The sequence below is a fragment of the Aquarana catesbeiana genome, linkage group LG12 (assembly GCF_042186555.1).
Source record: "Aquarana catesbeiana isolate 2022-GZ linkage group LG12, ASM4218655v1, whole genome shotgun sequence".
Classification (NCBI taxonomy): domain Eukaryota; kingdom Metazoa; phylum Chordata; class Amphibia; order Anura; family Ranidae; genus Aquarana; species Aquarana catesbeiana.
The window spans coordinates 3,519,132-3,546,736 of record NC_133335.1 but is presented as its reverse complement, the minus strand read 5'-3'; the positions used below and the strand labels follow the sequence as shown (position 1 = coordinate 3,546,736).

At 46.5% G+C, this 27,605-nt stretch overlaps 2 protein-coding genes across 2 annotated transcripts; both read left to right on the top strand.

Annotated features, from left to right (window-relative positions):
* The first annotated feature begins 346 nt into the window (after window positions 1-346).
* Window positions 347-4,781, top strand: LOC141113823 (zinc-binding protein A33-like). The gene has a single exon (XM_073607135.1). It carries the CDS (start codon window positions 938-940, stop codon window positions 2,360-2,362), a length of 1,425 nt encoding a protein of 474 aa, XP_073463236.1. The 5' UTR covers window positions 347-937; the 3' UTR covers window positions 2,363-4,781.
* A 15,008-nt stretch (window positions 4,782-19,789) lies between these two features.
* Window positions 19,790-22,062, top strand: LOC141114558 (tripartite motif-containing protein 60-like). Its single transcript, XM_073608322.1, has one exon. It carries the CDS (start codon window positions 19,852-19,854, stop codon window positions 21,247-21,249), a length of 1,398 nt encoding a protein of 465 aa, XP_073464423.1. The 5' UTR covers window positions 19,790-19,851; the 3' UTR covers window positions 21,250-22,062.
* Window positions 22,063-27,605: the final 5,543 nt, after the last annotated feature.

Sequence of the window (27,605 nt, the reverse complement as noted above, 5' to 3'; positions counted from 1 at the left end):
CCATCAGCATAGGGACAAGCTGCTTTGGGGTGGGGGCAGTGCAGAGCCACCCTTCCCCAAAGCACTCACCCCCCCCCCCCCCCCATGTTGAGGGCATGCGGCCTGGTATGGTCCAGGAGGGGGTGGGGGCGCTCGTCCCCCCCTTTCCTGACCTGCCGGGCTGCGTGCTTGGATAAGGGTTCAATATGGATCTTGGTGGGTCCCATGCCATTTTTTTCTTGTTTTTTTTGGCGTGGGCATTCCCCTTAAAATTCATAGCAGACTGAAGGGTCTGGTATGGTCCTTGGAGGGGTGAAACCAGACGCCGTTATTACAAAACAAATTTGGCATGGGGTTTTCCCCTTCAAGATCCTTAGAGTACAAGTCACATGCCAAAGTCGAATCAGTTAAGATGATGATCCGACTTTAATCCAACTTCAATGATATTCAATGGGCTGAAGTAGGACCAAAGTCGGACCCAAAGTACTTCAGCAACCTTTTTCAGACCGACTTGTATCGGACCAGTTAAGACGGCTCTCATAGGGAACCACTGATTTATACAAGTCATGCAACATTCTCTCCCAAAGTCGGACCAGTCGGACATGTTCTCCCAAAGTTGGACCAGTTAAGACGGCTCTCATAGGGAACCACTGATTTATACAAGTCAGAGTGTATGTCATACCAATGTGAACCCGCCCTGAATGCACAGCAAAAAAAAAAAAAAAAAAAAAAAAAAGAAAAGTGTCTCTGGAACTTTTTTTGAAATGTTGGCAACTATGTGGGTCGGATGTTGCCCAGGGGTCATAGTTTGGAGAGCCCCGTCATAAGGAATAGGCGTTTCTGTGAACAATGACAGAATGCAGGAAGGACATTTCATATCTGGCACGTTTCCCTGTATTCTCTTTTAGTTTCATTTCTTCATAATACGATTACGTTTTATTTCTTCATACTGGCTAGAATGGCATCTGCAGTTATGGAAGAAGATGTGTCGTGCTCCATCTGCCTGAACCTTTATACGGAACCTGTGACCCTCTACTGCGGACATAACTTCTGCCGGGAATGTATTAAGACATATTTGGACATCAAAGAGAAAAATCATGAAGATTACAGATGTCCTCAGTGCAGGAAGAGATTTCGGGACAGACCTTCACTGAAGAAGAATATAAATCTCTCCAATATTGCTGAAAAGGTGAAATCCTCTGCTGATCAGGAGAACAGAAAATGCTCCGACCATAACAGGATCCTGGAGTTATACTGCACAGACGACTCCACCTGTATCTGTATGTTCTGCATAGTAGAAGGAGAACACCGGATACACGAGGTGGAGAGGCTGGAGGTGGCTTCTGAGAAGAAGAAGAGTAAACTAAGAAACAATCTGCAAATACTGACAGCAGAGAGAGAGAAGACGGAGAGGAGAGTCCAGAACCTGCACAATCGCAGGAGAATGGCGAGGAAACACCGAGAGGGCATACAAGGCAAAGTCGCTGCATTGTTTAAAGAGATCAGGAAACGTGTGGATGACCTGGAGAACCGAGTCCAGAGTGAGCTCTCCAAGCAGGCAGAGCAGGAGGACCCGGTCTCTGATCTGATCCGGAAACTGGAACTAAAGATGGACAAGCTGTCCAAGAAGATTGGACGCTTAGAGGAGCTGAACGCGGCCGATCCAATAACTCTCCTACAGGACGGGGACTCAGATAGACACACTGAGGAGGACACGGGTCTAGGCTGGAACGAGACGGGTGAACTAGACGAATTCCTCGCTTCAGTCAGGTCACACTTCGGTTTATCCACGATGATAAGAAAAGGTTTAGCGGACATAATAAAGATGAAGAACACTTATTTCCCTGCGCTGCAGGCTACAGGAATAACTCTGGATATGAACACTGCGGCTGATAACGTACAAATATCCAATGACCAGAAAACTGCCGTGTCCACCGATGTGAAGCAGATACAACCCAACACTGCCAACAGGTTTGACTCTTCTCAGGTCTTGAGCGCCAATAAGTTTTCTTCAGGGCAGCTTTACTGGGTTGTGGAGACCAGTACATCGGGGGAATGGGTGGTAGGGATGGGGTACCCCAGTATGAGGAGAAGAGGGGGTTGGTTAGGAGAAAACAATAAGTCCTGGGGGATCGGGAGGACAGGTCACTCATATCAGATGCTACATAATGGAGAATCCAAACTTCTGTCTCACGCAATTTCCTCCGACAGGTTGTTAGTTTATCTGGATTATGAGAGCGGGCAGCTCTCCTTCTATGAGCTTTCTGACCCACCCAATCTTCTCCAAACCTTCACCACCACCTTCACCGAGCCCCTCCATGCCGTACTCCAACTGAGAAAGGATCTTATTTATAACTCACACAGTCAGATTAGGGTGATCTAGAAGGACACCTGGCGCAACTCCATGTTAGGACCAATCACATCTAGATGGACATCAATCACATGTATGGATCCAGATTGTACAGATGTGGTTGGCCTGGAGATGGACAAAAGTTTGTAATTATAGATCTCTAGTCTGGGATTATCATTGGGGAATATTTTAATGTACAATATTAGATATTAAAGGTTCAGATTCATCAATACAATCCAGGTATGGTGGGAGATATAATTACATAGTCGGGAAGGTTCAATAGAGACACCAGTTCATCCAGTTCAACGTGTGTGAGTATTATGTCCCTATCATTATCCCATAACCCTGAATATTGTGTTCAAATAGATCTAAGGATTTTTTATAATGGCTACATTTCCTTCTGTGACCACTGATTGTGGAAGGGAGTTCCACATCCTCACCACTCTAACAGTAAAATACACCTTACGCCGTTTATGGTTGAACCTTTTCTCGTCCAACTTCATAGAGTGGCCAAGTGTCTTCATGAGTGACCAGAGACTGAATAGTTTCCTCCCAATGATGGAATCCTTTCTACAGGTCATTGTTCAGATACAAAATGACTATATGTTACGGGTTCAGATGGGTAATAATGTATTAATATAAATACATTACAGATATAATGCTATTATTACATTGATATTTTATGTTACAGTTTTATATAGAATGATCCCCACAGAGATGTGATTGGCCATCAATAGATTTTCATCTGACCGAGGAATATTTTATTGTACAATATAACAAAATAATAAATAACATAATACAGTATTACAGAATGATCTGAGCAAATCAATTTTGTTTATTAAAAATAAATATAATACAGGTGTGGTGGGGGGTATATAAGCTTTTTTTATATTAGAATAATATACACATTACCAAAAGTATTGGGACACCTGCCTTTACACACACGACCTTTAGTGACCTCCCAGTCTTAGTCTGGAGGGTTCAATATTGAGTTGGCTCCGCCCTTTGCAGATATAACAGCTTCACCTCTTCTGGGAAGGCCGTTCACAAGGTTTAGGAGGGTGTCTATGGGAATGTTTGACCATTCTTCCAGAAGAGCATTTGTGAGGTCAGGCACTGATGTTGGATGAGAAGGCCTGGCTTGCAGTCTCCTGCTCTAATTCAAGTTCCTCCTCCCCAAACTCGCTCATCCAGGTCTTTATGGACCTTGCTTTGTGCACTGGTGTGCAGTCATGTTGGAACAGGAAGGGGCCGTCCCCAAACTGTTCCCACAAAGTTGGGAGCATGAAATTGTCCAAAATGTCTTGGTATGCTGACACCTTAAGAGTTCCCTTCACTGGAACTAAGGGGCCAAACCCAATCCCTGAAAAACAACCCCACACACCATAATCCCCCCCCCCACCAAATGGTTTGGACCAGTGCACAAAGCAAGGTCCATAAAGACATGGATGAGCGAGTTTGGGGTGGAGGAACTTGACTGGCCTGCACAGAGTCCTGACCTCAACCCGACAGAACACCTTTGGGATAAATTAGAACGGAGACTGCGAGCCAGACCTTCTCATCCAACAAGCGACAAAAAACAGCCAAGGAAAAATCCAAGCTCTACTTACCGACCAGTTTGTGAGCAACCAAATTAACCTGTCCTTCCTTGGCTGTTTTTTTGTCATGTGTTGCCCTCCAATGCTCCTTGCTGTATAGGCCAGGTATAGATGGGGGCAGCGGCTCACTTTTTGTAGTCTTCTCATCCAACATCAGTGCCTGACCTCACAAATGCTCTTCTGGAAGAATGGTCAAACATTCCCATAGACACCCTCCTAAACCTTGTGGACGGCCTTCCCAGAAGAGTTGAAGCTGTTATAGCTGCAAAGGGCGGAGCCAACTCAATATTGAACCCTCCGGACAAAGACTGGGATGTCATGTGCGTGTAAAGGCAGGCGTCCCAATACTTCTGGTAATATAATGTATATCTTATATAGGGAAGAGATGGGTAAGGCTCATTATATAGATATAAAATGATTTTATAGAATATAGATACATTACAGATAAAATGCTATAATAATGATATTTTATGTTACAGTTTTATAGGGAATGTTCCCCACAGAGATGTGATTGGCCATCAATAGATTTCCATCTGATTGGTGGCCTTTGTGTCTCAGAATGCATCTCTGACATTTGTTCCTGGGGGAGCCAGTGATTGGCTGGGATGGATTTATGTCTAAATGACACTGACCCCCCCAAATAAAAGGTCGATCGATGTCGGGGTGTCTGCTTCCAAAGATATTAACTAGTGGGCTCAGGAATAATCATCTTAATGATATGATCATTTATATAGAAGATTATTGGTGGCTGAAATGTCCAATCAGACGGGTATATACTGTATACTTGGAACAATGTATCTTTATCTCATGTAATAAAATGTATCTCTGTGACACACAAATGAGTACTCAGCTTCATTTTAGGTAAGGAATGACTTTATAATGATATCCACCTGGAACTGAACGTCTCTAATCAGGGTGGATCTGGTCTCCTCTTAGGCTGGATTCACACCTATTGCATTTTTAGTGCTTTTTGCATTTTACAGATTTGCACTACAGTCCATTCAACATGGTTTCCTATGGAACGCGTTCTGTAGTGCAAATCTGCAAAGTGCAAAAAGCACTAAAAATGCGATAGGTGTGAATCTGGCCTTATTGTCTGGTGTGATGTATAAAAGCACAGGTGTCAAACACAAGGCCCACGGGCCGAATCTGGCCCTCCAGACCATTTCACGTGGCCCTCGCACCTCTCCTGTAGCTGCGGTAACCTCCTCGTCTCTGCCCCCACCTCGTCTCAGCAGTCAACAGCAAAGAGAAGGACAGAACTCCTCCGCCAGATCTTGTGCTCTTCCTTGCAGCCACGGAAAGGTAGGTCTCTGCTCAACACCCACGTCCCAGTTTCAGCAGTCGGCAGCAGTGGGCAGCAGTGCCCCGTTGTCTCCGCCTCCCCTGGTCTCAGTAGACTTCATCCCTCCTCTGGTCCCCCTTCAGACCCTGCACGTTCTGCTTCCTAACTCCGCCCCCAGCTTCTTCCTGGCAGCAGCACAAAGTAAGGGGGTTGCACCGTGATGTAAGGTAGGGTGGTGGACTCTTGATATCTCATGTAAGGGGTGGGGGGTGCTCTGGACATCTAGTTTTAAAGATATAACATATAACTGGCCCTTTGAGGGCGACAATAATGCTGATGCGGCCCGCGATGGACTTGAGTTTGACACTCCTGTATTGGAAGATTCAATCAATGTTGATCTGGTTCATTCACCTACACCATACTGAGTGATGTGTATATAGTGCAGGATTCATCTTCACACAGATTATCGGGGGGGACACCTTCCAGAACAAGAGACAGGAAATTAAACATCTTCACTTCATTACTCAATACATAAATGTGCCGCCTCCTTCACCTGCTGGTATCTGATGGGACCCTCACATACACACAATGTAGGTGGGGTGACTTTTTCTGTGCCTAATGCAATTCCTATCAATGTCAATGGAAAGGATTTTTTTTTTTTTTTTTTGGGGGGGGGGGGGTGACGGGGGCTCAATTAGGGCCCATTCTGCATTAATCTGTCTCTATGGGTACAGCCAGTGGTGTACCTAGCATTTCTGGCACCCAGGGACAAATCATTTTTAACACCCCCCTCCTTCACCATACACAAGTAATTCATCTCAGTAATGAAGCAGCATGCACTGCGCTAAATGTTGGGCATGGCCAAAATGCACTGTCAGTGGGAGGGGCTTAAAGTGCAAAGGTTCAATAAAACCTGAAAAACCTGAGCCTTCTCACTCTATATAATATGCCACAGGCCCTTTTACCCACAAAAAAATGCTTTTTGTGTAATGTGCCACACGAAAGAGTCTAACAGACACATACAAACCTCAGCACAATAGTTACAATTTTTTTTTTTTAACTCTATTATATACTGTATGTTTTTTTTTCACACAGCCTACTTTTAGGAGTACATAATGTACATAGAGTGCAGTGGTCAGGAGTATGTCATATTGCAGAGTGCAGTGGCGAGGAGCATGAAATGTACAACATAGAGCGTATAGTGAAGGACTAGGGAGTACGTATTAAGGGGTCCAGTATATATTAAGGGGTCCGCGGTGACGCATAGTTCGGGGGTCAGCGGTGACGCATAGTTCGGGGGTCCGCCGTGTCGCAGAGTTCGGGGGTCGGCGGTGTCGCAGAGTTCGGGGGTCGGCGGTGACGCAGAGTTCGGGGGTCGGCGGTGACGCAGATTTCCTGGGTCAGCGGTGACGCAGAGTTCAGGGGTCCGCGGTGACGCAGAGTCCAGGGGTCCGCGGTGACGCAGAGTCCCGGGGTCAGCGGTGACGCAGAGTCCCGGGGTCAGCGGTGACGCAGAGTCCCGGGGTCAGCGGTGACGCAGAGTCCCGGGGTCAGCGGTGACGCAGAGTCCCGGGGTCAGCGGTGACGCAGAGTCCCGGGGTCAGCGGTGACGCAGAGTCCCGGGGTCAGCGGTGACGCAGAGTCCCGGGGTCAGCGGTGACGCAGAGTCCCGAGGTCAGCGGTGACGCAGAGTTCCGGGGTCAGCGGTGACGCACAGTTCCGGGGTCAGTAGTGATGCAGACGAGGATTGTAGCGATTCGCATGAGGACTACTCATTATATGCCGATGACCTCCTACTCTCTTTTAAGTGTTTTTAATCCCATTGAGCCTGTAATAAATCTTTTAACTACTGCATTTAGAGGTGCTTTTCTCTGTCTTTTAGCAGAGACGAAGAGTGCAGGAGCAGAGTTTAGGGGTCAGTAGTAAGTGACCCAGTTCAGGAGTCAGTGACGCAGAGTGTAGGGGTCAGCAGTGACGCAAAGTGCAGGGGTCGGTAGTGAGGGGTCAGTAGTGACACAGAGTTCAGAGGTCAGTAGATAGTGACCCTCTGTCTCGCAGCTTACTGCCTTTCTCTCTGGACTCATGGTGGTTCTCTCCATCCCCCGCATAGGCTCTCTTCCTTCCTTTCCCATGTTCAGTGGAGAGAGCCACAGACTGACCACAGTAGAGGGTATTTTCAGTCCTGCTACCCTGGAAAATGGAGAACTCCACCCCACCACCCCACCCATCAAGGATAAAGATTACCGATGTATCATTGCACACAATCCTCTACAACAAAAACGCAAACCTTTATTTTTACATATTATGGCAAAGACAAGATTGCAAGTATCCTGACGCCGATGATCCTGGAGCAATACACAAATTTGGATTATGAGGCCGGGCGTCTCTCCTATGAGCTTTCCGACCCCCTCCATCTTTTCCACCTTCACAGAGCCCCTCCATGCCGTGCTCCAACTGAGAAAGTATCATATTGATGACACAGTCAGATTAGGGTGATCTAGGCGGATGCCCGGTATAACCCCATGTTAGGACCAATCACATGTATGATCCAGATTGTACAGATGTGTTTGGTCTGGAGCTGGACAGAGTTTGTAATTACAGATCTCTGGTCGGGGATTAAAGTTGAGGAATATTTTAATGTACAAAACATATTACAAAATTAGTTGAGCAAATTAAAACCATTTTGTTCATCAGTAATAAATATAGATATGGTGGGGGGTATATAAGCCTTCTTATACTAGAACAATGTATATCTTATATACATTTAGGGGAGAGATTGTTAAGGCTCATTATATAGATACAAAATTACTATATACTGTATTATGGGTTCAGGTGGGTGATTTTGTATTATAGATACATAACAGATATAATACTATTATTATGTTTTATGTTACAGGTTTGTTTTGAATCCTTTTTTTCCTTTATGTTTTAATATAGAATGATCTCCATAGAGATGTGATGGCCATTGATAGATTTACATCTGGTTGGAGGTCTTCATGCCTCAAATGTCAGCACACACCTCTGACATTCATTCCTGGGGGAGTCAGTGATTGGCTGAGCTGAATTTATATCCAACTGCCACTGACACCCCCCCAAGAAAAGGTTGATGTCAGGGTGTCTGCCCCCACTGATATAATGTGTGCTCAGGAATATTAATGTGTGGTAATGATATGATCATGTATAAAAAAAGATTGTATGGTGGCTGAAATGTCCAATCAGTATATAGTCTGTGATTAGATTAGTACAATTATGGGTGGTGTAGTATATACATGACGGGTATATACTTTATACTATATACTTGGAACAATGTATCTTTATCTAATAAAATGTATCTCTGTGTCACACAAATGAGTACTCAGCTTCATTTTAGGCAAATAATTATTTAATAATGCTCTTCACCCAGAACTGAATGTCTGTAATCAGGGGGGATCTGGTAATCGGGGGGGGGGGGGGGGGGGGGGATCTGCTCTCCTCTGATTGGCTGGTGTGATTGGAGGATTCAGCCAATACTGATCTGGTTCATTCACCTACACCATGCTGAGTGATGTGTATATAGTGCAGTATTCACCTTCACACAGATTATTAGGGGCACACCTTCCAGAACAAAAGACAGGAGATTAAATATCCTCAATCCATTACTAAAATACATAAACTTGCCACTTGCTTCACCCCCCCCCACCCGTCCCAATGCATGTCCAGAGGGTCCATCTACAACCCCCTGCAGTAAGGCAGAGGGATCACATAACAGGTCACAGATCTGGACCCATCTGTCACCTCACATGGGAGGATAGGCAGTTGGGGCCCATTCAAACTAGGACCTGTATGTGAATGCTATGCGGTTCCTGTGCGATTCACATGCAGTTTTGAGCAGTGTGATTTTAGCCCATCCATTTTTTAATGGGCTAAAATCACACTGCACGAAAAGTAGTGCACACACTGCAACCGGATCACACGGTACTTTTGTGCTATCCAACTGCCACTTGTGGAACCATACTGGCAGAAAGTAGATGGGGTCGAGTTCTCTGTGTCTATTCAATCTCCTATCAATGTGAATGGAATGGATTTAGCGGGGGGGGGGGGCTTGATTAGGGCCCCATTATGCTTTAATCTGTCTCTGTGGGTGCAGCCAGTGCTGTACCTAGCATATCTGGCACCCAGTGACAATCATTTAACACCACCTTCCTCTACCATACACAAGAAATTAATTTCAGTAATAAAGCAGCATGCACTGCGCTAAATAGTGGGTGTGGCCAAATTGTGCTGTCTGTGGGAGGGGCTTAAAGGGAAATGGTTCAATAAAACCTGAGCCTTCACTTTATTCACAACACATATATGTTGTAGTCCTTTTACCCACAACATATACTTTTGGTAATGTGCCACAAAGCAAGAGTCTAACAGACACATACAAACCTCAGTACAATAGTTTAAAATAAATAAACTCTTCCATTATATATGTTTTTCTACACACAGCCCACCTTCAGGAGTACATAATGTACACAGAGTGCAGTGATCAGGAATATGTAATGTACAACACAGTGTTTATAGTGCAGATCTCAGGAGTGTGTTCTACAGAGAGTGCAGGGGTCAGGAGTGTGTATTACAGAGAGTGCAGGGGTCAGGAGTGTGTATTACAGAGAGTGCAGGGTCAGGAGTGTGTATTACAGAGAGTGCAGGGGTCAGGAGTGTGTATTACAGAGAGTGCAGGGGTCAGGAGTGTGTATTATAGAGAGTGCAGGGGTCAGGAGTGTGTATTATAGAGAGTGCAGGGGTCAGGAGTGTGTATTACAGAGAGTGCAGGGGTCAGGAGTGTGTATTATAGAGAGTGCAGGGGTCAGGAGTGTGTATTACAGAGAGTGCAGGGGTCAGGAGTGTGTATTATAGAGAGTGCAGGGGTCAGGAGTATGTATTATAGAGAGTGCAGGGGTCAGGAGTGTGTATTATAGAGAGTGCAGGGGTCAGGAGTGTGTATTATAGAGAGTGCAGAGAGAGTGCAGGGGTCAGGAGTGTGTATTATAGAGAGTGCAGGGGTCAGGAGTGTGTATTACAGAGAGTGCAGGGGTCAGGAGTGTGTATTATAGAGAGTGCAGGGGTCAGGAGTATGTATTATAGAGAGTGCAGGGGTCAGGAGTGTGTATTATAGAGAGTGCAGGGGTCAGGAGTGTGTATTATAGAGAGTGCAGGGGTCAGGAGTGTGTATTATAGAGAGTGCAGGGGTCAGGAGTGTGTATTATAGAGAGTGCAGGGGTCAGGAGTGTGTATTATAGAGAGTGCAGGGGTCAGGAGTGTGTATTATAGAGAGTGCAGGGGTCAGACATGCACATGACAGTGTAGGAGTGTGTAACGCAGAGTATAGTGCTTAGGAGTGAAGTGTAGAATGCAATCAAAAATGATTCTCTCCTCCCAATATAAATTCCCGCAGCCCCCCTACATCCACCAAAGACCATATGGGCACACAGTACAGATTTACCCGGGAGCCCCAAATCTCCTCCAGTACAGGTACCACAGCCCCAACCCCAACCCCCCCCCCCCTCCCAGTAAAGACACCCCCTTTACGGCCCACCGACTCAGTACAGACCCCTCAGTTCTCATTATAGCACCCCTCTTAGTACGAACCCCCCTTTCCCGGTAGAGTCCCCTCTCCTCCCTCAGTACAGACCACCCTCCATCCAGGCCCTCCCCTCAGTATAGACCTCCCACCCCCTCCACAGCAGAGACCTCCCCCTATATAAATATTTACCCCCTCCCTTACCAGATGCAGTGGTGGTTCAAAGTGAGGGAAGCCCCTCCCCTCGGCTGTGTCATGTGACAAGAGCTGAGTCTTCCCATGCTCTGAACTGCCAATGTGGGGGGGGCCAGAAGCAGCAACACGGTGTAAATACAATATGTACTGTATCTCCATATTATACATATAGAAAAAACATTGTAAGGCAGCTACCCAACATTTTTTCTTTTTTGTAACTGGAGGCCCTACAGCACACCTTGAGCGACCGCACCCCCGCCCCCCCCCCCCCCCCCCCAACCACAGGTGTAGCAGATACGTTTTGAAATATGCCAGCATGGGGGGTGGGATTATTTGCATGATATCAGCCTAACTTACTAACGGTTATAATAGACTTTAATGTTTCCTGAGCAGTATTACCAGTTCACTGACTCTAATGTCTGATCCTCACCATATCTATCCCCTCCTTAGTCCAGCTGTACACATTACTGGGTATCCCACAACAGCATTACAAAACCCATATGGGCTTATTTACTAAAACTAGAGCACTTAGAATCCGGGGCAGCTCTGTATAGTAACCAATCAGCTTCCAGGTTTTAATGTCAAAGCTCAATAGAACAAACTGAAGTTAAAAGCCGATTGGTTACTTTGCACAGATGCACAGATTCGGAGTCCTCCAGTTTTAGTAAATCTCCCCCTATGTGCCAAAAGGCAACATTCTACCGAGTATGTCAGCTCCATTCCTCATCCAACAATGGTGCCTATGAGGATAGAGAAGTGTTCAGAAGGGACGTTATCTGGAAGCAGAGGGCCTGTGTGCAAAATCTTAATTTGGGCCCCATTGCTCAAGAAAAAAAAAATCAAAGTGTGCAAAAAAAAAAAAAAAAAAGTGGGGTGTTCTTTTCATTGCACTGAATATTGGGTGTGGCTTAAGGAGGTGTGGTTAATAGCGTCTGAGTCAACTTACATAGTGTGGTTTTTGAATAGGAAATGTACAGAGAACAGTATCTGTGGAGCTACACTGAAGGGGCTCCATCCCAACATTAGACATTGGAGCGCCTGTTTAAAGGTCAGTAGCGACGCAGAGGAGTTCAGGGGTCAGTAGCGACGCAGAGGAGTTCAGGGGTCAGTAGCGACGCAGAGGAGTTCAGGGGTCAGTAGCGACGCAGAGGAGTTCAGGGGTCAGTAGCGACGCAGAGAAGTTCAGGGGTCAGTAGCGACGCAGAGAAGTTCAGGGGTCAGTAGCGACGCAGAGAAGTTCAGGGGTCAGTAGCGACGCAGAGGAGTTCAGGGGTCAGTAGCGACGCAGAGGAGTTCAGGGGTCAGTAGCGACGCAGAGAAGTTCAGGGGGTCAGTAGCGACGCAGAGGAGTTCAGGGGTCAGTAGCGACGCAGAGAAGTTCAGGGGTCAGTAGCGACGCAGAGGAGTTCAGGGGTCAGTAGCGACGCAGAGGAGTTCAGGGGTCAGTAGCGACGCAGAGGAGTTCAGGGGTCAGTAGCGACGCAGAGGAGTTCAGGGGTCAGTAGCGACGCAGAGGAGTTCAGGGTCAGTAGCGACGCAGAGGAGTTCAGGGGTCAGTAGCGACGCAGAGAAGTTCAGGGGTCAGTAGCGACGCAGAGGAGTTCAGGGGTCAGTAGCGACGCAGAGGAGTTCAGGGGTCAGTAGCGACGCAGAGAGTTCAGGGGTCAGTAGCGACGCAGAGGAGTTCAGGGGTCAGTAGCGACGCAGAGGAGTTCAGGGGTCAGTAGCGACGCAGAGGAGTTCAGGGGTCAGTAGCGACGCAGAGGAGTTCAGGGGTCAGTAGCGACGCAGAGGAGTTCAGGGTCAGTAGCGACGCAGAGGAGTTCAGGGGTCAGTAGCGACGCAGAGGAGTTCAGGGGTCAGTAGCGACGCAGAGGAGTTCAGGGGTCAGTAGCGACGCAGAGGAGTTCAGGGGTCAGTAGCGACGCAGAGAAGTTCAGGGGTCAGTAGCGACGCAGAGGAGTTCAGGGGTCAGTAGCGACGCAGAGAAGTTCAGGGGTCAGTAGCGACGCAGAGGAGTTCAGGGGTCAGTAGCGACGCAGAGGAGTTCAGGGGTCAGTAGAGACGCAGAGAAGTTCAGGGGTCAGTAGCGACGCAGAGGAGTTCAGGGGTCAGTAGCGACGCAGAGGAGTTCAGGGGTCAGTAGCGACGCAGAGGAGTTCAGGGGTCAGTAGCGACGCAGAGTTCAGAGGTCAGTAGTGATGCAGAAAAGAAATAAACAATAAGAATGATTTCGCGCAGTGATCAAATTATCTGAGGAGATCTCCTCTAAATGTGATATAGTGAAACATAACAACAGGACTACCAAAGTGCATTCAATAAAAAAGTGATCATAAATTCATGATTAGTATAGATATATAAATATAAATAAAAAGACTGATGAATGATAACAAAGATGCTGATAAATAATGTACCAGTAATAATCAATTGTGCAATATATAATAAATGGTCCAAAAAATAAAGATGAATGGAAAGGCTAAGTCCTCCTGGTAAGTTGAATTGTACTAAAAAGTCACGAACATGGGAAAAAATGCAATTCCAATGGCTGGCTTCTTAGTAGCAAAGCATAGTGGTGTTGCCCATATGAAACGTCATACAATTAATTAAATGTGGTCTCCCAGAACTCTCACCTCAAAGCTGATTAATTATTGCATCTGTGAGTTCGGGTCTGCAGATATTGCCACTGTTGTATGTAGTCAGTAGGTGGATTGTAAATTTCTCCTTAAGAGTCCTCTGCTGGAATCCCTTTAAAGCTCCGGTGTTAACAACACCGTGATAGGGGGAGTTCTGGGAGACCACATTTAATTAATTGTATGACGTTTCAACTTCCCAGGAGGACTTAGCCTTTCCATTCATCTTTTATTTTTTGGACCATTTATTATATATTGCACAATTGATTATTATTGGTACATTATTTATCAGCATCTTTGTTATCATTCATCAGTCTTTTTATTTATATTTATATATCTATACTAGTCATGAATTTATGATCACTTTTTTATTGAATGCACTTTAAGCACTTTGGTAGTCCTGTTATTGTTTCACTATATCACATTTAGAGAGAACTCCTCAGATAATTTGATCACTGCGTGAAATCATTCTTGTTGTTTATTTTTGTATTTGTGTCACTGTGAACACTTTAGATTTTTGCTGTAATCAACTCATTTATTAATATTTTTATTCTTTTTTTGTGTTGCACACTATTGATAGCGCGAAGGACACTTATCACTCTAGTAGTGATGCAGAGTTCAGAAGCGATGCAGAGTTCAGGGGTCAGTAGTGATGCAGAGTTCAGGGGTCAGTAGTGATGCAGAGTTCAGGGGTCAGTAGTGATGCAGAGTTCAGGGGTCAGTAGTGATGCAGAGTTCAGGGGTCAGTAGTGATGCAGAGTTCAGAAGCGATGCAGAGTTCAGAAGCGATGCAGAGTTCAGAAGCGATGCAGAGTTCAGAGGTCAGTAGTGATGCAGAGTTCAGAGGTCAGTAGTGATGCAGAGTTCAGGGGTCAGTAGTGATGCAGAGTTCAGAGGTCAGTAGTGATGCAGAGTTCAGGGGTCAGTAGTGATGCAGAGTTCAGGGGTCAGTAGTGATGCAGAGTTCAGAAGCGATGCAGAGTTCAGAAGCGATGCAGAGTTCAGAAGCGATGCAGAGTTCAGAGGTCAGTAGTGATGCAGAGTTCAGAGGTCAGTAATGATGCAGAGTTCAGAAGCGATGCAGAGTTCAGAAGCGATGCAGAGTTCAGAGGTCAGAAGTGAGGCAGAGTTCAGAGGTCAGTAGTGATGCAGAGTTCAGAGGTCAGTAGTGATGCAGAGTTCAGAGGTCAGTAGTGATGCAGAGTTCAGAGGTCAGTAGTGATGCAGAGTTCAGAGGTCAGTAGTGATGCAGAGTTCAGAGGTCAGTAGTGATGCAGAGTTCAGAGGTCAGTAGTGATGCAGAGTTCAGGGGTCAGTAGTGATGCAGAGTTCAGAGGTCAGTAGTGATGCAGAGTTCAGAAGCGATGCAGAGTTCAGAAGCGAGGCAGAGTTCAGAAGCGATGCAGAGTTCAGAAGCGAGGCAGAGTTCAGAAGCGAGGCAGAGTTCAGAAGTGAGGCAGAGTTCAGAGGTCAGTAGTGATGCAGAGTTCAGAAGCGATGCAGAGTTCAGAAGTGAGGCAGAGTTCAGAAGCGATGCAGAGTTCAGAAGTGAGGCAGAGTTCAGAAGTGAGGCAGAGTTCAGAAGTGAGGCAGAGTTCAGAGGTCAGTAGTGATGCAGAGCGATGCAGAGTTCAGAAGCGATGCAGAGTTCAGAAGTGAGGCAGAGTTCAGGGGTCAGTAGTGATGCAGAGTTCAGGGGTCAGTAGTGATGCAGAGTTCAGGGGTCAGTAGTGATGCAGAGTTCAGAGGTCAGTAGTGATGCAGAGTTCAGAGGTCAGTAGTGATGCAGAGCGATGCAGAGTTCAGAAGCGATGCAGAGTTCAGAAGTGAGGCAGAGTTCAGGGGTCAGTAGTGATGCAGAGTTCAGGGGTCAGTAGTGATGCAGAGTTCAGGGGTCAGTAGTGATGCAGAGTTCAAGGGTCAGTAGTGATGCAGAGTTCAAGGGTCAGTAGTGATGCAGAGTTCAGGGGTCAGTAGTGATGCAGAGTTCAGGGGTCAGTAGTGATGCAGAGTTCAGAGGTCAGTAGTGATGCAGAGTTCAGAGGTCAGTAGTGATGCAGAGTTCAGGGGTCAGTAGTGATGCAGAGTTCAGGGGTCAGTAGTGATGCAGAGTTCAGAGGTCAGTAGTGATGCAGAGTTCAGGGGTCAGTAGTGATGCAGAGTTCAGGGGTCAGTAGTGATGCAGAGTTCAGAGGTCAGTAGTGATGCAGAGTTCAGAAGCGATGCAGAGTTCAGAGAGTTCAGAAGCGATGCAGAGTTCAGAGGTCAGTAGTGATGCAGAGTTCAGAAGCGATGCAGAGTTCAGAAGTGAGGCAGAGTTCAGAGGTCAGTAGTGATGCAGAGTTCAGAGGTCAGTAGTGAAGCAGAGTTCAGAGGACAGTAGTGATGCAGAGTTCAGAGGACAGTAGTGATGCAGAGTTCAGAAGTGAGGCAGAGGTCAGTAGTGATGCAGAGTTCAGAGGTCAGTAGTGATGCAGAGTTCAGAGGTCAGTAGTGATGCAGAGTTCAGAGGTCAGTAGTGATGCAGAGCGATGCAGAGTTCAGAAGCGATGCAGAGTTCAGAAGTGAGGCAGAGTTCAGGGGTCAGTAGTGATGCAGAGTTCAGGGGTCAGTAGTGATGCAGAGTTCAGGGGTCAGTAGTGATGCAGAGTTCAGGGGTCAGTAGTGATGCAGAGTTCAGGGGTCAGTAGTGATGCAGAGTTCAGGGGTCAGTAGTGATGCAGAGTTCAGAGGTCAGTAGTGATGCAGAGTTCAGAAGCGATGCAGAGTTCAGAGGTCAGTAGTGATGCAGAGTTCAGAAGTGAGGCAGAGTTCAGAGGTCAGTAGTGATGCAGAGTTCAGGGGTCAGTAGTGATGCAGAGTTCAGGGGTCAGTAGTGATGCAGAGTTCAGAGGTCAGTAGTGATGCAGAGTTCAGGGGTCAGTAGTGATGCAGAGTTCAGAGGTCAGTAGTGATGCAGAGTTCAGGGGTCAGTAGTGATGCAGAGTTCAGAGGTCAGTAGTGATGCAGAGTTCAGAGGTCAGTAGTGATGCAGAGTTCAGGGGTCAGTATTGATGCAGAGTTCAGAGGTCAGTAGTGATGCAGAGTTCAGAAGCGATGCAGAGTTCAGAGGTCAGTAGTGATGCAGAGTTCAGAAGCGATGCAGAGTTCAGAAGTGAGGCAGAGTTCAGAGGTCAGTAGTGATGCAGAGTTCAGAGGTCAGTACTGAAGCAGAGTTCAGAGGACAGTAGTGATGCAGAGTTCAGAGGACAGTAGTGATGCAGAGTTCAGAAGTGAGGCAGAGGTCAGTAGTGATGCAGAGTTCAGAGGTCAGTAGTGATGCAGAGTTCAGAGGTCAGTAGTGATGCAGAGTTCAGAGGTCAGTAGTGATGCAGAGCGATGCAGAGTTCAGAAGCGATGCAGAGTTCAGAAGTGAGGCAGAGTTCAGGGGTCAGTAGTGATGCAGAGTTCAGGGGTCAGTAGTGATGCAGAGTTCAGGGGTCAGTAGTGATGCAGAGTTCAGGGGTCAGTAGTGATGCAGAGTTCAGGGGTCAGTAGTGATGCAGAGTTCAGGGGTCAGTAGTGATGCAGAGTTCAGAGGTCAGTAGTGATGCAGAGTTCAGAAGCGATGCAGAGTTCAGAAGTGAGGCAGAGTTCAGAGGTCAGTAGTGATGCAGAGTTCAGAGGTCAGTAGTGAAGCAGAGTTCAGAGGACAGTAGTGATGCAGAGTTCAGAGGACAGTAGTGATGCAGAGTTCAGAGGACAGTAGTGATGCAGAGTTCAGAGGACAGTAGTGATGCAGAGTTCAGAAGTGAGGCAGAGGTCAGTAGTGATGCAGAGTTCAGAGGTCAGTAGTGATGCAGAGTTCAGAGGTCAGTAGTGATGCAGAGTTCAGAGGTCAGTAGTGATGCAGAGTTCAGAAGCGATGCAGAGTTGAGAAGTGAGGCAGAGTTCAGAGGTCAGTAGTGATGCAGAGTTCAGAGGTCAGTAGTGATGCAGAGTTCAGGGGTCAGTAGTGATGCAGAGTTCAGAGGTCAGTAGTGATACAGAGTTCAGGGGTCAGTAGTGATGCAGAGTTCAGAGGTCAGTAGTGATGCAGAGTTCAGAGGTCAGTAGTGATGCAGAGTTCAGAGGTCAGTAGTGATGCAGAGTTCAGAGGTCAGTAGTGATGCAGAGTTCAGGGGTCAGTAGTGATGCAGAGTTCAGAAGCGATGCAGAGTTCAGAAGTCAGTAGTGATGCAGAGTTCAGAAGCGATGCAGAGTTCAGAAGTGAGGCAGAGGTCAGTAGTGATGCAGAGTTCAGAGGTCAGTAGTGATGCAGAGTTCAGAGGTCAGTAGTGATGCAGAGTTCAGAGGTCAGTAGTGATGCAGAGTTCAGAGGTCAGTAGTGATGCAGAGTTCAGAAGCGATGCAGAGTTCAGAAGCGATGCAGAGTTCAGAAGCGATGCAGAGTTCAGAAGCGAGGCAGAGTTCAGAAGCGAGGCAGAGTTCAGAAGCGAGGCAGAGTTCAGAGGTCAGTAGTGATGCAGAGTTCAGGGGTCAGTAGTGATGCAGAGTTCAGGGGTCAGTAGTGATGCAGAGTTCAGAGGTCAGTAATGATGCAGAGTTCAGAAGCGATGCAGAGTTCAGAAGTGAGGCAGAGTTCAGAGGTCAGTAGTGATGCAGAGTTCAGAGGTCAGTAGTGATGCAGAGTTCAGGGGTCAGTAGTGATGCAGAGTTCAGGGGTCAGTAGTGATGCAGAGTTCAGGGGTCAGTAGTGATGCAGAGTTCAGGGGTCAGTAGTGATGCAGAGTTCAGGGGTCAGTAGTGATGCAGAGTTCAGGGGTCAGTAGTGATGCAGAGTTCAGGGGTCAGTAGTGATGCAGAGTTCAGAGGTCAGTAGTGATACAGAGTTCAGGGGTCAGTAGTGATGCAGAGTTCAGAGGTCAGTAGTGATACAGAGTTCAGGGGTCAGTAGTGATGCAGAGTTCAGGGGTCAGTAGTGATGCAGAGTTCAGGGGTCAGTAGTGATGCAGAGTTCAGGGGTCAGTAGTGATACAGAGTTCAGGGGTCAGTAGTGATGCAGAGTTCAGAGGTCAGTAGTGATGCAGAGTTCAGAGGTCAGTAGTGATGCAGAGTTCAGTAGTGATGCAGAGTTCAGAGGTCAGTAGTGATGCAGAGTTCAGGGGTCAGTAGTGATGCAGAGTTCAGAAGCGATGCAGAGTTCAGAAGCGATGCAGAGTTCAGAAGCGATGCAGAGTTCAGAGGTCAGTAGTGATGCAGAGTTCAGAGGTAAGGAGTAAGTGATGAAGAGTGGAGTGGTCAGTAAGTGATGGGAAGTTCAGAGGTCAGTAGTAACACAGAATTCAGGGGTCAATAGTAATGCAGAGTGCAGAGGTCAGGAGTAACACAGAGCCAGGGGGTTGTAGTAAATGATGCAGGGGTCAGTAGATAGTTACCCTCTGTCTCACAGCTTACTGCTTTCCTCCCTGGGATCATGTTGGTTCTCTCCATCCCCCGCATAGGCTCTCTTCCTTCCTTTCCCATGTTCTGTGGACAGAGTCAAAGACTGGCCACAGTAGAGGGTAATTTCAGTCCTGCTACCCTGGAAAATGGGGAACTCCACCCCACCACCCCACCCATCAAGGATAAAGATTACTGATGTCTCATTGCACACAATCCTCTACAACAAAACCCAAACCTTTATTTTTTACATATTGTGGCAGAGACAAGATTGCAAGTATCCTGACGATGATGATCCTGTAGCATTACTGCATGGACCAGCATGGACTGTCCCCAGGTTGCACACCATTTTTTATATTTATATATATTTAAAATGACCGAAGGCTGGTGTTGCTGTAGGAGGGCTTGGAGTCAGCGAGGCTTGACGGAAGGTAAGAGGGATCTGGAAGGGAAAAGAGTTGAATTATAACAGAGGGTCCATGTCCTGTTGGATGACACCAGAATGAGATACAGGAAAGCGTCCTGAAGGGGAATAGTAGGCATTGTGGTCAGTCTCTGATCTGGAGAAGAAGCATGACAGCCGGACAAGAAACGGGTCACATTGGGAGTTCCTTTGACTGATGACAAAACAATGGAAACATTAACACAATCGCTTCTGTAGCTGGCATGCATCTTCCGATAGCTAAGCTGACGGGCCCCAATAATGGCCACAGGGAGGTATGTCATATAACCAGACCGCTCTCTCTGCAATGTAAACTTTAGCAAACCAGTTTTCCAACCAGATCTCAGCAGACTACGCCCTGAACGATACATTCAAAATTCAGTTTCATTTTTTCATATTTGGTACAATGGCGTCTGCAAATGTGCAGGAAGATCTGACGTGCTCTATCTGCCTGAACATTTATACAGATCCTGTGACCCTGAACTGTGGACACAACTTCTGCCGGGAATGTATTAATATATATCTGGACACCAAAGAGAGAAATCATGAAGAATACAGCTGTCCCCAGTGCAGGAAGAAATTTCTGGGCAGACCTGAACTGCAGAAGAACACAAATCTTTCTAACATTGCTGAAAAGGTGAAGTCCTTGGCTGATCTAGAGAACAGAAAATGCTTCAAACATAACAGGATCCTGGAGTTATACTGCACAGAGGACTCCACCTGTATCTGTGTGTTCTGCATGGTAGAAGGAGAACATCGGGGACATGAGGTGGAGAGGCTGGAGATGGCCTATGAGAAGAAGAAGACTAAACTAAGAAATGATCTGCAGATACTGAAAGAAGAGAGAGAGAAGACTGAGAAGAGAGTCCGGGATCTGCACCAACACAAGGCAACGGCTACTAAACACACAGCTGAATTAAAGAAGAAAGTCACTGCACTGTTTATAGAGATCAGGAAACGTGTGGATGATCTGGAGAAACGTGTCCAGAGTGAGCTCTCCAGGCAGGCAGAGCAGAAATCCATCTCAGAGCTGATCCAGAAGCTGGAAAGAAAGAAGGAAGAGCTGTCCAGGAAGATCGAACGCACTTTGAAGCTGAACACGGCCGATCCAATAAATCTCCTACAAGACCGGGAATCAGATGGTCATACCGAAGAAGACATGGAACTTGCCAATAATGAGACGCGTGAAGCAAATGAATTTGTACTTTCAATGATGTTACAGCTAGGATTATCAAACATAAACAAAACGAAGGACTCTCTTTTCCCTGTGCTGCCACAAGGTACAAATATAACTCTGGATATAAAAACTGCGGCTAATGATGTAGAAATATCTGATGATCGGAAAATTGCGAAATCAACTGATGTGAAGCAGAAACGACGGAACCCTGGCATCAGGTTAACACATTATCAAGTTTTAAGCACATGTGAATTTTCTTCAGGGCAACATTTCTGGAAGGTGAAGGGGAGTACATCAGGGATATGGGCGATAGGCATGTGCTACCCCAGTACAAGGAAAGAATGGGGATATATAGGACACAACAGCAAGTCCTGGGCAATCGAGTGGTCAAATGATTCATATGAGGTGAAACACAATGGTAAAACCAAACATCTGTATCCCACAATTACCTCTAACAGGTTGTTAGTCTATCTGGATTATAAGGCGGGGCAGCTCTCCTTCTATGAGCTCTCTGACCCCCTCCGTCTTCTCCACACCTTCACCACCAAATTCACCGAGCCCCTCCATGCCGTACTCCAAGTGAGAAAGCATACTGATAACTCACACAGTCAGATTACGATGCTCTAGAAGGATGTCTGGTGTAACCCCCATGTTAGGACCAATCACATCTATATAGATATTAATCACATGGAAGATCCAGATTGTACAGAAGTGATTGGTCAGGAGCTGAAAAGAATTTATAATGATAGATCTCTGGTCGGGGATTATAGTTGAGGAATTTTTTTAATGTACAAAACATATTACAGATTTATCTGAGCAAATCAAAACCTGTTCATCAATAATCAATACAATATATGGTGGGGAGTATATAAATCTTCTTATACAAGAACAATATATATCTTATATACATTTAGGGGACAGACTGTTAAGGCTCAATAGAGATCCCAAATGACTATATATTACGGGTTCAGGTGGGTAATATATTATTATAGATATAATGCTATAATTAAAACGTAAGTTTTTAATGTTTCAGTTTTATATAGAATGATCCCCACAGAGATATGATGGTCTTCAAAAGATTTTCATCTGCTTGAAGTCATGTCTCGGGGGACCAGCACACACCTCTGACATTCGTTCCTGGAGGAGTCAGTGATTGGCCAGGCTGGATTTATGTCCAACTGCCACTAATACCCCCCAACAAAAGGTCAATGTCGGGGTGTCTGCCCTCAATGATATAATGTGTGCTCAGGAATAATAATGTGTGCTAATGATATGATCATGTACATAGAAGATTGTATGATAACTGAAAAGTCCAATCAGCACATGTGGTTAGATTAGTACAATTATGGGTGCTGTAGTATATATGACGGGTATATACTGTATACTTGGAACAATGTATCTTTATCTCATGTAATAAAATGTATCTCTGTGACACACAAATGAGTACTCAGCTTCATTTTATAACTATTTAAGAAATTATTGTTTTTGTATTGAACCCCCAGAGTTACCAAACCTCCCGCTATCCACCCGGGGGGGGGGGGAGGAGGATCTGCTCTCCTCTCATTGGCTGGTGTGATGTGTGATTGGAAGATTCAATCAATACTGATCTGATTCATTCACCTACACCATGCTGAGTGATGTGTATATAGTGCAGGATTTATCTTCACACAGATTATCGGGGAAGGAGAATGGTGAACAGTTCATTACTCAATACATTAATGTGCCACTTCTGTCACGCTCACAATCTCCTCTGTACTATACAATGCAGTCACTATCAGTGTATCTGATCTCTGTATGCAGAAAATTTGGAGGGAAATATTGTGTAACAAGATAATTAGATTATAGGTGACCTACACATTTTGCCTCCTTTACACATAATAAATGGTCTCGGATAGTAGAGTAAGGTCTCTCACTCCCAGAGGCCTCACGGCCGCCTAATTTGCCTACCGTGTGTGTGGGAGTGAATGTCCCCTGGTCGGTGCCCTCAGGGCCTATAATCTGGGGCATAAGCCCCCGGTGCCTGCAACTAATTTTCCCTGACCACTGCATGAGAGCCCAGGATCAGTGAGTGGCTCCATGTATTTCCCTCCCCCGACCCCTCCTCTTCTGTGGCACTCGAAGGATCTCCTGCCATGTGCAGACAGAGCTCGGATAGCCCCCGCATCGGCTGAGCAACTCCCTGATCGAATCCGTAATAGAGGACCTGCCAGAGGTGGCGCCTGGCCATCATCAACAGGTTAATACATGTACCCCACCTCTGACATCCTATCACCCTGCCTCCTGTCATCAACATCCCCATGAACCCCACTTCTAACCCTACCCCTGTTGTAATCATCGTTATCTTCATTCTCCTGTACCCCACTGCCAGTTTCCTATCACCCCACCCCCTGTCATCATCATCCCCCACCTCATCACAATCCCCATCGCTGGTATCCTACCACCCCACCCCTGTGTAATCCTTATCCCCCCTGTACCCCACCTCTGACATCCTTTCACCCCCACCCCCTGTCATCTTCAACCTCTCCCAGTACCCCTCTGCTAGCTCCCTTCCACCCCACCCCTGTCCTCTTCATCCCCCTGTACCCCTCTGCCAGCTTCCTTCCACCCCTACTATAATCATCATCCCCATACCCCACCTCTGACATCCTACCACACCCTGCCCCCTGTCATCAACATCCCCATCATCCCCCTGTACCCCACCTTTGGCATTCAACCACCCTACCCCCATCATCATCCTTATCTTCAACCCCCCCGGTACCCCACTGCCAGCTTCCTACCACCCCATCCATTGCCATCATCATCCCCCTCTGCTGACATCCTACCACCCCACCCATTGTCATCAACATCCCCACCATTCCTCTCAACCCCACCTCTGGTATCCTACCACCCCACCCCCATCATCCTCATCCCCCTGTACCCCACCTCTGGCATCCTACCACCCTGCCATTATCATCCACATCGCTCCTGTACCCCACCTCTGGCATCCTATCACCCTACCCCCTATAATTATAGGGGAGATATGATCTCAGCCTCTCACCCCAATGCTGCCACAATCATCCTAAAATGCATTCTGTCATCCAACCAACTGTACCCCAACAGTTGCATCACAATACTGCTCTACCACCCAAGTGATAATGATAAGCAGTAACCTATAGCAACTAATCAGTGAGTATTAATAATGTGCAGTAACCTCTAGCAACCAATCAGTGAGAGGTAATGGTGCGCAGTAACCTCTAGCAACCAATCAATGAGTGGTAATATTGTGTAGTAACCTCTAGCAGCCAATCAGTGAGTGCGAACCAGATCTTTATGTTTACATTATTAAAGTTTTTTTTTTTTCTGGATAATTCTGTGTGCGTGTTTGCTTTTTTGGGATGTTGGAGTGGAAAGTGATATTGCTAGGGGTGGGACCCAGAAAAATGTTTGCCCAGGGTCCAATCAATAATAAAGATGGCCCTGGGTGTCCCCAGGCTGGCAGTGTGAGTGGCCCGGCACACACTGGGGTAAAGCCATGGAGGTTTCAGCCATCTATAACACCCCCCCCTCAAACAGAGAACATCTCATCAGCTGCAGGCAATAGCTGGCTCTACCGCTTTCCTAGTCTTCACCCAAAGCCAGCACCACATTGCATGGTAGGAGTTGTTCTCCACACACACACTAGACTTGGCCCTCCAGTGCCTGCGCTCTGCAGAGACTACACCTCCCAGAATGCACTGCAGGGCACTTCAAGTAAATGGGTCAGCTTCTCCTGCTTGTAGTAGGGGATGGTGGAGTGTATAGAGGGATCATCTGTCTGCATCCTGTCTGTGGCGGGATCTTCTGTGGCTCTAGGGTTTGGTGGCTGCTGCAGAAATGTGGTGTACCATGTTAGCAAGGTGAGAGTTTGCTTGTCATTACCATAATAAGACCATCTCTTGTACTATGTCTGCAGTCTCTGACCATCTCCTGTATTATGTCCGCAGTCTCTGACCAGCTCCTGTACTATGTCCGCAGTCTCTGATCATCTCCTGTACTATGTCCGCAGTCTCTGATCATCTCCTGTACTATGTCCGCAGTCTCTGATCATCTCCTGTACTATGTCCGCAGTCTCTGATCATCTCCTGTACTATGTCCGCAGTCTCTGATCATCTCCTGTACTATGTCCGCAGTCTCTGATCATCTCCTGTACTTTGTCCGCAGTCTCTGATCATCTCCTGTACTATGTCTGAAGTCCCTGACCATCTCCTGTATTATGTCTGCAGTCTCTGACCATCTCCTGTACTATGTCTGCAGTCTCTGATCATCTCCTGTATTATGTCTGCAGTATCTAAATCCTCTCCTGTATAATGTCTGCTGTCTCTGACCATCTCCTGTATCATGTCTGCACAGTCCCTGACCATTTCTTGAATTGTGGCCGCGCAGTCTCTGATCATCTCCTGTACTATGTCTGCAGTCTCTGACCATCTCCTTTATTATGTCTGCAGTCTCTAAATCCTCTCCTGTATAATGTCTGCACAGTCCCTGACCATTTCTTGAATTGTGGCCGCGCAGTCTCTGACCATCTCCTGTATTATGTCTGCAGTCTCTGATCATCTCCTGTACTATGTCTGCAGTCTCTGATCATCTCCTGTACTATGTCCGCAGTCTCTGACCATCTCCTGTACTATGTCCGCAGTCTCTGATCATCTCCTGTACTATGTCTGCAGTCTCTGACCATCTCCTGTATTATGTCTGCAGTCTCTGACCATCTCCTGTACTATGTCTGCAGTCTCTGATCATCTCCTGTACTATGTCTGCAGTCTCTGATCATCTCCTGTATTATGTCTGCAGTATCTAAATCCTCTCCTGTATAATGTCTGCTGTCTCTGACCATCTCCTGTATAATGTCTGCTGTCTCTGACCATCTCCTGTATAATGTCTGCACAGTCCCTGACTATTTCTTGAATTGTGGCCGCGCAGTCTCTGATCATCTCCTGTACTATGTCTGCAGTCTCTGACCATCTCCTTTATTATGTCTGCAGTCTCTAAATCCTCTCCTGTATAATGTCTGCACAGTCCCTGACCATTTCTTGAATTGTGGCCGTGCAGTCTCTGACCATCTCCTGTATCATGTCTGCAGGCTCTGGAGGGGGGGAGCCTACAGAGGAGTCAAGAGCGAAAGAGCTGCTAGGATGGAGGTCATGGGAGGAGTCAGATGTGTGCGGACTGTGGAGAGGATTTTATAGGATGAAACCAGAGCCAACAAGCTGGAACCCATAGAGGACTGTCTGACTGTTCCCTGCACGGTGCACCTGAAAGGAGGTCAGTGAAAGCGCAAGGCTAGTCTGAGGGAGGATCACTGATGTAAGGGGGGAGTAAATACAGTAAGGTAAGGGGGCACTGATATAAAGGTTCCCCCTTATATCAGTAACAGCCCCCACCCCCTTTACCTTAGTGCATTTACTCTGCGGAAGGTGCTCTGTGGTCACCAGAGTCCCCACCCATTAGAGTTCCTGTTTTAAATGCAGGTGGGAACTCTGCGGACCCTAATGTAAAGGGGAACTCTAATGTAATGGGGAAATGCTGTGCACTCTGATATAAGGTGATCTCTGGCCACCAGAGCCCCCCCCCCCCCTTACATCAGAGTTCCCCCTTTACACCCAAGTCTGCAGCATTCCCCTTACATTATGATCAGCAGCATTCCCCTTTACATCAACGTTCTCCTTGCACTGTAACAGGTAACCCTTCACTGGCTGGGTTATATTAACCTGACCTTCCTGTAAGTGGAGAAATGTTTTTTGACTTTTGTTATAACTTAAACAAATTGCTAGTAGCTGCTGCACAAATTTTATCTTTATTTGTGTGGGTGTAATATTATATATATATAAAAAAAATACACATCACCCCAGACGATGTCCAATAGGACGAAACGCGTTGGATGACGGTTGTGGAATCATTGCATAATTACCTACAAGTTACAAGCTTGTTTATCTGGAATTTTTGTAAGTGTAAACCGCTTTTTTTTTTACAATAAATATACTAAACAGTATTACACTATGTGCAGTTCTCTCTTTTTTTCCATGCACATCAAGGATCATTGCACCATATGATGCGGTTCACCGCAAGTTTTGGAGTCTATGTCTTGCTACCGGGAAGCTTTGGACCTTTGGGGTATATCGGATGGGACCTACCCTGCTTACAGTGTCCTCCTGTGGTGGATTTCGTTGAGGTTCATCCTCACCAATGCTTGTTTGACAGACCTACTCTATAGTATGTGTGTCCATCGTGTCTGGGAAGCGTGCCAACCTTATCACTTTCTACTGCACCTTTTGGGATCAATATTTTATCAATTTCCCTGTACACGTCAAGAGAGATTTTCTACGGTCGTTTATTCTTCAGATTGACCGCCTTTTGGTGTCTCCACATGAATTTGAACGTTTTTGGTTTTTTTTATTTCATTTTTGCGCACACACACACACACACACATACACACACACACACAATGTTGTTCATTCACTCATGTTCACTGTTGAATTGACATTCACCTTTTATATTCACCATTTTGAGCGCTACACCAATTTCTTTACATAAGGTCCAACGAAACCTAGAGTCGCCTCTGGAAGTGGCAGAACCAAATAATCCACAAGGCATCTAGGCAGGAGCCTAGGGCGCAAAGCATGTGTACACACAATGTAGGTGGGGTGACTTCTCTGTGCCTAATGCAATTCCCATCAACGTCAAGAGAAGAAATTTTGGGGGGGGGGGGGCTTGATTAGGGCCCCATTCAGCTTTAATCTGTCTCTGTGGGTGCAGCCAGTGGTGTACCTAGCATATCTGGCACCCAGGGCCAATCATTTTATAACACCCCCTTCCTCCACCATACACAAGAAATTTATTTGAGCAATGAAGCAGCACGCACTGCGCTAAATGGTGGGTGTGGCCAAAATTGTGCTGTCAGTGGGAGGGGCAAAAAAGGCAATGGTTAAATAAAACCTGAGCCTACTCACTCTATATGAAACATATAC

Excerpts from the sequence above, each read along its gene's own strand:
- LOC141113823 (XM_073607135.1), top strand. The coding sequence starts at position 938 with ATGGCATCTGCAGTTATGGAAGAAGATGTGTCGTGCTCCATCTGCCTG.
- LOC141114558 (XM_073608322.1), top strand. The coding sequence starts at position 19,852 with ATGGCGTCTGCAAATGTGCAGGAAGATCTGACGTGCTCTATCTGCCTG.